The sequence below is a fragment of the Podarcis vaucheri genome (assembly GCF_965113315.1).
Source record: "Podarcis vaucheri genome assembly, chromosome: 8".
NCBI lineage: Eukaryota > Metazoa > Chordata > Lepidosauria > Squamata > Lacertidae > Podarcis > Podarcis vaucheri.
This window is the reverse complement of record NC_138766.1, coordinates 80661272-80673814: the sequence shown is the minus strand read 5'-3', so window position 1 is coordinate 80673814 and position 12543 is coordinate 80661272. Positions and strand designations below refer to the sequence as shown.

The following is a 12543-nucleotide window of genomic DNA, read 5'->3' as shown; positions in this document are numbered from 1 at the left end:
CCAATTAAAAGGAGTAACCAGACAAGGGGAAACCCTAGTTAAGAACTTAGAAAGCCAATTCCAACCAGTCAGAGTAGACAGCACTAAGCCAGAAGGGGTAATTGGCCTATGACTTAGTGGGAGGTAGCTTTTTGGTGTTTTACGCACCACAGGGAACCAGGCAAACAATGATTTACAAACTACATCTTCCTTTACCTACTCAGCACACGCTGGGAGATGACCTCTGTGCTGGGGGAAAAATGCTATTTGTGCTTATAAATACTTCCGTTTCTTGTACCACCGCCCTCTCTTCTTCTCGCTCTTACCTTCGTGGTCTGGCAGTGCGAAACAAACGTGACTTTGGCAAAGGGATCAGAAAGCCCACTGCTGTCGGCTGCGATGAGACCCCTGGCCTGATACATGTGAACTCTCAGCTGGAAAACATTCTTGGCTGTGTAAGCACAACAGAAAGAAGGAAAGTTATCACCGTGGGGAGGGATCAAAGTGGTCCATCCTGCAAGTTCATCTTCAGGTAGGACTGGGAGAGACTTCTGCCTGGAACCCAGGAGAGCAGCTGCCAATCAATGTAGACAATCCTGAGAAATATGCACCCAGTCATCTTATTCAGTATAAGGTACCGTATTTTTCGCTCTATAGGGCACACTTTTCCCCCTCCAAAAATGAAGGGGAAATGTGTGTGTGTCCTATGGAGCGAATGCAGGCTCCTTGGCTTCAGCGATAGCAATGGGAAGCCTCCGAAGTGCAGAGGGAGCGCTCCCTTCGTGCTCCAGAGGCTTCGCATTGCATTCGCACCGACCCCTCTCGCTCTCCAGGCTTCAGGCAGCTATCTGCAAGCCTTCGGAGTGTAGCAGGAGTTTCCCCTGCGCTCCGAAGGCTTGCAGATAGCAGCCTGAAGCCTGGGGAGCACAGCGCCAACTCCCGCTGCGCTCCCTGGGCTTCAGGTAACTATCCGCAAGCTCCGGGAGCGGCGGCAAGGCTGTGCGCAACCTTGCCGCCGCTCCCAGACCTGTTCCCCCACCTCAGCCCCGCGGCTAAAAACGAAGCCAAGACAGCGAGCGGGATCCATCCCGCTTGCTGTCTTGACTTCTGCCAAAGCCGCGTGCAGCCTCTCCCGGCTGGAGAGGTTACGCACGGCTAAAGTGGAAGCCAAGACAGCCAGCGGGATGGATCCCGATGGCTGTCTTGGCTTCTTTGCTCTTTGGGGCTGGGGGGGGGATATATAGTTTTTTCTTTATTCCCCCCCCTAAAAACTAGGTGTGCCCTATAGTCCAGTGCACCCTATGGAGCGAAAAATATGGTAGTTTCCCGTGTTCCAATATTTCCTAACAAAGCCAAGTTCATCATGTCAGCTCGAAGTCACTGACCAGCTTCCCTGAGTCACTTTTTGCTTGTGAACCCACTTGTGATTTTTTTATTATTATTGTCAGTGGCAGGGACAAAAAGCACCCCAATGGCAAAATAAAAATAAAAATAAATCAATAAATTCCTCTTTCTTTGCCCCAGGTCTTTTTCATTTACAGAACAAAAATCATAAATGGCTGCAATTTAGGGACATTGTATACTACTGCATCTGGGCAGGGGGGCAATATCCTAGAAGGACTGTGTTGCAGGTCTATTTCTGTGTAAATTCTGCAATGAAAAGTGCCACTCAGGTAGATTTTAACCCCACAGGGTGTAGAATATGAAGGCAAGAACAGGATAGTACTGAGAAAGGTGCTCCTTTAGACTTCCAAATGTTTGCATTCCCATCAACCCCAATCTTTGGCCATGCTGGTTGGGGCTGATGGCAGCTGTAGACCAAAATAAATGGAGGGCACCAGCTTGGGGGAAGGCTAGACAGGCACATACAGCCCCTGTCTGTGTTTGATTAAACTTACAGGCTAGCCACTGGTTTTCCCAGCTTGGCCTCCCTCTCAAAGCTGCCCCATCAAATCAAAGAAGGGATGAAGTCACTAGGTGCATATATATTTTTTAATTACGTATTTTGTGTTTTTTATATTGTAATTTTATGTTGTGAACCATCCTGAGGTCTACAGATAGAGGGTGGCATTATCATCACCACCACCATCATCCTCAGCAAACTAATTCACCCACCACCACTGCAGGAATGTAGGAAAGGAGGCATGACCTAAGGATTACATATGAACCCAATATATCAAACATATGTTTTTAAATGTAAAGAAAAGGAAGGGACCTTTTATCATATGTGGTGGGAATGTAGAGAAATTTTAACATTTTGGGAAATGATATATAATGAATTGAAGAAAATGTTTAAAATGACATTTGTAAAAAAAACCAGAAGCATTTTTGTTAGGGATTGTAGGACAAGACCTGCCAAGGAAAACAAAGAACTTATTCATGTATGCTACAACAGCGGCAAGAGTCTTGATAGCACAAGGATGGAAGAATGAGGAAATCCCGACAAAAGATCAGTGGCAAGAGAAATTGATGAACTACGCAGAAGTGGCTAAACTGACATACAAGCTGAGATAAGGACAACTGTGACTTCAAAGAAGAATGGGAACTTTTTACAAAGTATTTAAAAAGACAGCAAAATCAATTGGACTCCTTGGCAGGTTTTGAATAAACATACACAAATTTAGTGATTGATAACAGGGTAGATAGATAATATAAGAATTGAAACAATCTTATAATATGCAGAGAATAACATGTGCTGAGAAATCAGAGAGAGGAGCTGAGGGAAGTCTTGGGAGGAGAGGGAGGGTTTGATGGGGAATGGGGGAAAAGGGGGGAATAATGAATATGATATGTTCTGATATACTGTTATGTTGAAATTGTTAATGATTTTTTTTAAAAAAAAACATATGAACCCAATATATGATTTTTAAAAAAAAAAATAACGACAACCAAACAACCCTGGCTGAGTATAAGGCAGCTTCCTATGGCACTATGTTCCTACATTTAAAGAATGTCTTACTTCTATAAACCAGGTTAACAGGCGGAGGGCTGCCGTGATGTCCTGAGCTTGCTCCCAAAGGTGTTTCTGTTTCATATCCAATAGGCAAGTTGTCCAAAATTGTGTGCGCATATTTGGCGGAGCCAAGCCACAGGTAAGTGTCGACTTTTCCGTGAACGTTCCAGCCAGGAGGACGTTTTCCTGGCAACTTAAAGTAAAAAAGAAGTGTCCAGAAGGTCAAGTTTGTTTGTTTATCAAGAGGCATTCTTCCAAAAATCACAGACCAGGGTGCAGTATATAATTATACAACACAAATTACATACAATCCTATTTAAACCATCAGAAGGAGGAGAGGGACAGCTAAAACAGCAGAGGAGCTGCCAAACTCTTAAATAATTGCAGGGTGGGCTACATGCTCCAAGGATGAAATATTTGAAACCTGGGTAAGCCCTCAGTGCTATGGAATTGCCCGTTTCCTCATCTAGGCTGCATAGACACCAAACATTTAAAGTATATCTGAAACACACACCGCTGTGAAGAGTCCCAAGAACTGTAGTTTACCCCTCACAGAGCTACATTTCCCAGCACCATTAACAAACTACAGTTTCAAGGAGTTGGGGAAGTGGGAAGTACCGTATTTTTCGCTCTATAAGACGCACCAGACCACAAGACGCACCTAGTTTTTGGAGGAGGAAAACAAGAAAAAATATATTCTGAATCTCAGAAGCCAGAACAGCAAGAGGGATCGCTATGCAGTGAAAGCAGCAATCCCTCTTGCTGTTCTGGCTTCTGTGATAGCTGCGCAGCTTGCATTCGCTCCATAAGATGCACACACATTTCCCCTTACTTTTTAGGAGGGAAAAAGTGGGTCTTATAGAGCAAAAAATACGGTACTTTAAATGTATGGTGTGTATTCAGCCTTTGTCACTGATCTCAAAAACCAGCTGTTCAGGGTGGGAGGATCCCTTGCTGATTCATGGCTGAATTTCTTCTTCTTAAAAAAAGGAGTGGGTTGTTGCATAAATTTGTCTAGCAGTGTAGATGAGACACCAACAACAATGGCTGTCTCCTCATACGGTTGGGAGGTTCCCAGACTTACTTTCAAGAAGTGAGTTTTAATCTTCCCACAGTGCTTCCCTCTCTGGTCAGCCACCGGGGAGTAGAGCAAGTCTTTGGCTGGGATTCTTGCGTAGGCAACTCTTTTGTTGTTGCTCAGCATCCAGATGAAGACGTCGGGCACCGTGTGCTGAGGCTTGAAAAAAAGACAGGCATGTGATATGAGCATCAGGAACACCATTAGGCTTGTGAAGAGCGTGCTTTCGCTGGGAGGTCAGCCATCTTTGATTGTGTGTCAATCAAGAAACAAGAGTCCATCTCCAACAAGTGCCCTTATTTCTGTTTTCTTAAACCCCACCACCACCACCACTCCAAAAATTTCCTGCAGGATTAGAGAGGTTTGAAAAAACCTGGGAATGTGGCAAGAGAGGTTGTTGCTGTGTGGAAATGCTTGTAGCCTCTCTGATACAGTGGTACCTCAGATTATAGATGCTTCAGGTTACAGACACTTCAGGTTACAGACTCCGCTAACCCAGAAATAGTACCTCGGGTTAAGTGCTTTGCTTCAGGATGAGAACAGAAATCTCGCGTGGCGGCATGGCAGCAGTGGGAGGCCCCATTAGCTAAAGTGGTGCTTCAGGTTAAGAATGGACCTCCAGAATGAATTAAGTTCTTAACCCGAGGTAACACTGTCTCTCAGTGTAGCAGGATTTCCTCTTGTATGTGTTTGAAATAACAGTGAAGAGAAGAAGAAGAAGAGTTTGGATTTGATATCCCGCTTTATCACTACCCTAAGGAGTCTCAAAGCGGCTAACAATCTCCTTTCCCTTCTTCCCCCACAACAAACCTGGTTCACCAGATTACGAGTCCACTGCTCTTAACCACTATACCACACTGACTCTCAGGCCTTATCTGATTCCCCCTCCACACTCATAGAATCACGTAATTCTAGACCTGGGAGGTACCTCAAGGGTCATTTAGTCCAACCCCCTGCAATGCAGGAATCTCAGCTAAAGCATCCATGACAGGTGGCCACCCAACCTCTGCTTAAAAACCTCCAAGGAGGGAGTCTATTCCACAGTTAAATCCAGCAACACAACAGTGGGAGCCTGGACACTGCACCCTTCCACACACACACACACACACACACACACACACCCAATGCACATAGGAGCCTTCACACCGACAGAAAACAAACTGGAGTAGTTACCTCATCGACTAAGAAACGGATCTTCCCAATGTAGTTCTGAGTCTCGCGCATCATTTCTTCGAGTGGAATCTTCTTCTTTTGCTGCTGGATGATTGTTTTGGCATCTTTGGACATCGCTTCCTATGACAACAAAGAGGCGGGGCGTTACTAAAGTCACCTACCCTGTCAGATTCATGCGAGACAAATCGGCATCGCTCCACTTTCATTCTTAAGTACAATATCCCACATTTCCACATTTTCTTTTTTCCCCTTCAAAATTCCTCATGAAAATTCATCAACATTTTAGTGTGATTTCCCCCCGATAAACACATTTTTTTTGCACAGCAATTTCCCCAAATGCATTTTTTCGCTAAAATATACATATATTTGCACACTTTGTCATAGTATATGCATTTCGAAACACATTGCTTGACCAAAGAAATGCATTGCAAAATAGGAAGAAGTGGGCATTTCAACGGATGGCTTTGTTTCTGTTCATGTATTCTTTCAAAAAGTGAGAATTGGGTAGGTTCACCTTTAAATGTGGGCTGAATTGGATTTCTCCTACATCCCCAAATACAAATTCCTTTCTATCCACTGGGACTTGCTAGGAAAGGTAACCTTATCTTCCGTCTGCTAACATCCTCCAGCAAGCAGGCGATAGAGTTAAAGGTTGCCTTCCTCAATTGTCACAATGGGATAGATTTGATGTCAGAAGAGGATCTTATCTTCGCAAAAGATGCATAATCCTCCCTGCATTTTCAGCAGATGAATTACTCAGAAGGGGAAGCAATCTGTCATTTGCAAGAGCCCTATTCTCCCCCTTTTTTTTGCCTCCCCTTATTCATCTTTCAGTTCTGGGCAAACCTACAGAACTGGACCAGTTCACACACATACGTGCAACATTAGTTCCGTCATCATTTAATGCCTCACCAATTGATGGCGCATATCTGAACGCAAGAGCTGCCTCTGCTGAAAATATTGCATTTAGATTGATACGAACGGGGACCGTTTAAGATTTTTTTGACACCTGGGGCAAGGTGGCACATATTGGTAGATTATGGATACACTCTTGATTTATCTGGGGAGACAACCATGCCAGGGGGGAAAAAATCTCTTGAACTGAGATTTCTGATGTGGCAGTTGACTTTTCAGTCATGCCTCCCTAGGGACCTGCTTAGTCTGACTTGTTTACACAGGGGGCAGCTATGTCCCCCCCCCAATACAGTTCTCTCCCAGAGCATCACCAGGTCCCATCGCTCCCAGGAGAACTCACTCTATGTGCAATGAAAGTGTGTGGTGCCAAGGAGCTCTGCACACTAGCTACACAGGCTGAGGGGTGTGTGTGAATATGCCGTTTTAGAGCTGATTTCTATGTCTTTATAGCTTTTGATTCTATGACTTAATTAGTAGGGTTTTTTGTATATTTATTATAAGTCACCAAGAGATTGATTATTAGTTGGCATGCAGTTGCAGAACTAAGTAAATAAACGCCACAGGAACGCCACACATTTAAAGCACTGTTATGCCACTTTAAATAGTCATGGCTCCCACCCCCCACCAAAGAATTATGGGAAGTGTAGTTTGCTCAAGGAGATGAGAGTTGTTAAAGGAAAAGGGACCCCTGACCATTAGGTCTAGTCGTGACCGACTCTGTTTTTGCGGCACTCATCTCGCTTTATTGGCCGAGGGAGCTGGCGTACAGATTCCAGGTCATGTGGCCAGCAGGACTAAGCCGCTTCTGGCAAACCAGAGCAGCGCACGGAAACGCTGTTTACCTTTCCTCCAGAGTGGTACCTATTTATCTACTTGCACTTTGACTTGCTTTCAAACTGCTAGGTTGGCAGGAGCAGGGACCGAGCAACGGGAGCTCACCCCGTCGCGGGGATTCGAACTGCCAACCTTCTGATCGGCAAGTCCTAGGCTCTGTGGTTTAACCGACAGCACCACCCGCGTCCCCCTCACAAAGAATTATGGGAAGTGTAGTTTGCTCAAGGAGATGAGAGTGGTTAGGAGACACCTATTCCTCTCAGAGCGCTACGGTTTCTTCCATGGGAAGAGACGTTGATTGTTAATCCACTCTGGGAATTGTCGCTTTGTGAGGGGAATGCCGGTCTCCTAACAACTCTTAACATATTACCCTTCCCAGGATTCTTTGGGAGAAACCATGACTGTTTAAATGAAAGCTTCAGGTGTGGCCTCTTTGTCATAAAGTCCCCACCATTCATTTCACAACATTTGTATACTGCTTGATTGTCCTAAAACTTCACAGCGGTTTTATTTCTGAGCCAGATGCAAATTGTGGCGCATGAACTCAAGAGGCTTGGCAGATAGAGCAGCTTCATAGCACATTGCATCTAGTATTCAAGAAAATATCTCACGCACCAATTCTTGCTTATACAACGTTAGTCTCTTTTTGTCCAAAGGCGTCCGATTCATCAGTTTGGGCTTCTTTTCAGCATTCGCAATGAAGGCCCTGAAATGAAGACACAGTCAGAGATGGTATCTTCATAACGATGGATCGTAATTCTCCTGAAGCAAGTTCGTCTGTGTAGCCTGCCAGATGAGCCGGAAGATACTAAGCGCTCAGATTCATAACGTAATATTAAAGCGGAGGCATCATTTATTGCTGGGAGAAGTATAAAGAAGTGGAAATGCAATTTGTATGGTAATATTTCAATATGAAATTAATTAGTTTGGGGGATATGTGGCTATTTTGCATCCCATCCATTGTGCTCAAACGAAGTTTAAGCAAGCAAAGTCCTTTGCATGCATGTTGACCTTGCAGATTTTTGCAGAATCTATTTGCAGTGGATGCTGCTGATTATTTCCAATGTGTGCGATGTTCTTCTGACAGTTCCGAAAGTCTAGTGGGCAATCTGGTAATGAATCTGCTGGAATATGAGGAATGGGAACAGAATTGAAGAAAATAGATAAATAGATCTGTCCATGAAGTTGGAGTCTAAGTCAGCAACAGCTTTTTGCAACAGGACACCAAGTTAAGCGAGCAAGTTAGGTAATAATAATAATAATAATAATAATAATAATAATAATAATAATAATAATAAATTTTTATTTATACCCTGCCCTCCCCAGCCAAGACCGGGCTCAGGGCGGCTAACAACCAATAATAAAAACAAGTTGATTAAAATATAATTTAAAAGATTAAGACACAACATTAGGGTGCAATCTCTTCATAGGAGGAGAAAGGAAAAGAAAAGAGGGGGAGGGAATCAAACTGATTCTAAGCCAAAGGCCAGGTGGAATAATTCCATCTTACAGGCCCTGCGGAAAGAGATCAGATCCCGCAGGGCCCTGGTCTCAAGAGACAGAGCATTCCACCAGGCCGGAGTCAGTGTTGACAAGGCCCTGGCTCTGGTTGAGGCTGATCTAACTTCCTTAGGGCCCGGGACATCTAGGGTGTTGCTATATATGGACCTGAAGGTCCTCCGTGGGGCATACCGGGAGAGGCGGTCCTGTAGGTACGAGGGTCCTAGGCCGTGAAGGGCTTTAAAGGTCAAAACCAGCACCTTAAATCTGACCCTGTACTCCACCGGGAGCCAATACAGCTGGAAAAGCACTGGGTGACTATGCTCCCATGACAGAGACCCTGTGAGGAGCCTCGCTGCAGCATTCTGCACCCGCTGGAGTTTCTGGGACAGCTTCAAGGGCAGCCCCGCGTAGAGTGAATTACAGTAGTCAAGCCTGGAGGTGACCATCGCATGGATCACTGTGGCCAAGTTGGGGCAGGAAAGGTAAGGGAATCCTTTGCCCACTTACATGGGAATAAGTCCCTTTGAACTCAGTGGGACTTGTGTCAGAGTTGACATCAGAGGCAGTTTTAGGACAGTGTGACCAGTTCCACCTGGAAACTGGACAATGAATGGAGATGACACAGCAAGCATTTGAGGCTATGAGGAGGAGGTGTGACAGTTCTGGCAAGTTGGGATACTGCCAGGGAGACGGAGGCATCAGGCAGGCACCAGTCGTCTCCAGACGATCGTCTCCAGACGATCACCGGTCTCCCGTGAAACAGCATCAGTCAGTTAGCGACACGAGCCTCAGAGACATTCCAAGACCCGTGCACACCCTTTTCAGCAGAGTCTCCACAACAGAAGATGCAGACAGAAAAGCATATTTACAGCTTTATTCAACTTAGATCAGAACAAAGGAAAAACATGACTGCTTGCCACCGTGTCCAGGAAAAAAGCCAGAACAAAAGCTATATACAAAACGGAAGTTCCCAGCAAGAAGCTGGAAGTCAACAGGTATGTGATACACAACAGTCATGCCTGACGATTTAAGGTGGAACGGAAATATCCTAACATCCTCCCCCTTTCCGTGTAACCTGTAGTACCTGTGGTTCAACCCAATTGCAACCTCTGTACATAAACCTTAAGTTGTTCTCTGCTAACAACCTTAGACAACAGATCAGCAGGAATTTCATTTCCTGGCATGTAGGACACCTGAATAAGTCCTTTCTGAATACACTCTCTTGCACGATGTAACTTAATCTGCAAGTATTTGGTTCTTTGCTTGCAACTCTCTGAGTTCAGCAAAGCCAAACAGGATCTATCCTACGACTCAGCTTTATATGTGCTATAACACTGTGACACCTGTTGATTCTGTGGAGTCCCTACAGGATTTCTCTGTATGAAGTTTACAATGCGATCAGTTAGAATCGGTTTTTTGATGTGTCTAGATCCAGCCCTCGAGTCCTCCTGCCTGCTTCCCAAAGCCTAGTTAGTGCTTGCCCGGCTTTAGGAAGGAGGAAAGGAGACCCTGCCAGAGCCCTTGCACCTTCTTCCCAAAGCCCAGCACAGTGTGAGGGCTGCGGGGGGCACCAAGTTTTGGCCTAGCTCAGCAGTGGCATAGCGTTGGTTGCTGGCACCTGGGGCAGGTGGACGTGAACCAGAGGGGCAGGGGGCGTGCACTGGGGTGTGTGTGAGAGGTGCCAGGTGAGGACACCAGCCCAGCCTTTGCCGCCAACGCCACCGGAGCGACCCCACCAGGGCAAAGAAGCCACACAGGGGTGAGCCCCTCTGGCAGACACGGCCCTTGGCAGGTTGAGAAGAACACCAGGCTGGACCGTGCTGGGGGCACCCTTAAAAATTGTGCACCCGGGGCCACGGCCCCCCTGGCAATCCCACGCTATGCCCCAAATCTACTGCTGCGGACACGCACAGGATTATGTTGTCAAAAAAGCAACTACGGTATAGCCGAGGGACACAGAGCCTACGGTCTTCCAGGAGCTGTGGGACTCCAACTCCCATCAGCCCCAGCCAGCATGACCAATGGTGCAGGATCATGGGAGCTGTAGTCCAGCAAGATCTGGAAGGCCACAAATTCCCCATCCCTGGTATAGCCTTCTTTGTATTACTTGTTCATTCCTTACCCACCTCCTGGAAACTATAAGGTACACTTTTTCTTACCTACTTTGGTAGATACAATCAGGTATAAAGTATATGTACTGTCAGCTTCTCCAGTAGATAGTCTTACCTACTTTGGTTGATAAAATCCGTTAAAGTGGACCTCATTTTCTCCTCTGAGGCAATCTCAGAAACTTTGATCAGATCTCTCACTTGTTCTAAACCTTCTTCCTAAGGGATGGGGCATGGGGAGAAAAAGTTGCATGAAGAGCATATAAATGTCACTAGAAATGGCAAGAGTTGCTTTCAATTAATGCAATTATTAGAAGGGAAAACCTTCACTGGCTAATTAGCTTAAGTGATAAACGATAATTGGTTCCAGCTAATTGGCATGTATGGCACATTTTTTACTGAGAAGTGAATTTATTAGTTCCTCGGTGCATTGTAGACTCAACATAGTTTATGTTAATCAAGTCAGAGGTCTCCAGAAAGGGGACATTCTCTGCTGAGATGTCATGTTATAAACAATCTTCTGTCTTCTGATGGCGGGCAATTTTTGACATGTGCCATACTTTGAGTTTAACAAGGGCCGAATCTTGGCTCTGACTCATGACCCACTCCCATGCAGTCTCAAAAATATGCAAAGCCTCTTTGACCCCTTCCTTTCCAATGCAAACATCAACAGAAGCGTTGGCAATGTTCTCCCTTTATTAACATAAAGATGCTGTAGCCTGAAAAGTGATGCTATGGGACAAGGGTGGGGGAACTGAGATCCTTGAGATGTTGTTAGACTCCAGTCCATCCGCCCCAACCAGCATGGCCAATGGAGAGGGATGGTGGGAGTTGTGGCCCAATAACTTCCAGAGAGACACAGGTTCCCTGCCTCTGTTACAGGTGATCAGTTATCAATATATTCAGTAGAGAAATAAAAACAGCAGCAAAACAGCAATTCTGAGCAGGAGCCCAGATCTGAAGGTGCAGAGCCCATCTGACAGCAAGGGGCCACCCATCTTTGAGTCCAGTTGATGAGGAGAAAGTCAGGCTCCACACATGCTTTGGATCAGGGCTCTGGTGAGAGGCCAGGAATTTTTTTGGGGGGGGGAGGGGAGGGAAGGACAGCAGAGTCACCTATAAGTAGAGCCTAGCTAGCAACTTGAAGCAACTCTTTATCCTGCATAGTTCCCCATTTGTTATGTACTAAGCTTGGATCCTAAAACAATAGGCAAGTAGGATACTAGAATGCAACAACTGATTGGCTTGCAGGAGAAGACCAACCAGGCTCCAGGAGGAAGTTAATCAGCCTATTAGGCTGGTAGGATCGTAGAATGCAACCACTGATTGGCCTGCAGAAAAAGACCAATCAGGCTCCAGGAGGGAAGCAGAATCAGCCAATCAGACGGGACTCATTGTGTAAATAATGTATATAAAAGGCTGAGGTTTGGGGGGCAATTTAATCACTGCTTTACAAGCTGCAATAAAGAGCATGAAATCCCTACAGGTCTCCGAGTATATTTCACCATTATTTCTTGTGCCACTGTGGAGAAGGCCCTCTGCCTGGTTCCCTGTAACTTCACTTCTCGCAACAAGAGAACTGCCAGGAGGCCCTTGGAGCTGGACCTCAGTAGCTTTATTACATCCATTTGTTTTTAAAATGAAATTGATGGTTATGGGTTGCAGACAATGCTAGTCCTACTCAGAGAAGGCCCGTTGAAATTAATGTAGATGACGAACTTAGGTCCATTGATTTCAGTGTGTCTACTCTCCATAAAGCTCAGTGGGAGACAACCCTCCATCTGCATTTTGATAATTTTAGTATGTCTACTGGTTTTTAAAGTCTCTATTGCTATTTTAATTAATGTTTTACACTGGAAACCAAATTGAGGAAAACTTAGAAATGATACACAGGAATCACTTGCAGAGTTAGAAACCTTTCCCCCACCCACTTTTTTGGGGCACGAAAAGCTTAAAGTGCTGTCCAGCTTCTCTCACACCAACGCAGAATCACATCTATG

General features: G+C 45.4%; 1 protein-coding gene across 2 annotated transcripts in view; it reads right to left on the bottom strand.

Moving 5' to 3' along the window:
• The window catches only part of FER1L6 (fer-1 like family member 6), a 114490-nt gene that overhangs the window by 49822 nt on the left and 52125 nt on the right, over positions 1-12543 (bottom strand). For both annotated transcript variants that reach the window (XM_082235428.1, XM_082235427.1), the window contains exons 15-20: positions 10662-10762; positions 7548-7638; positions 5184-5303; positions 4017-4169; positions 2939-3125; positions 306-430 (exon numbers count right to left, since the gene is read on the bottom strand). In XM_082235428.1, coding sequence (XP_082091554.1) covers positions 306-430; positions 2939-3125; positions 4017-4169; positions 5184-5303; positions 7548-7638; positions 10662-10762 — 777 coding nt within the window. The remainder of the gene's footprint in view (positions 1-305; positions 431-2938; positions 3126-4016; positions 4170-5183; positions 5304-7547; positions 7639-10661; positions 10763-12543) is intronic.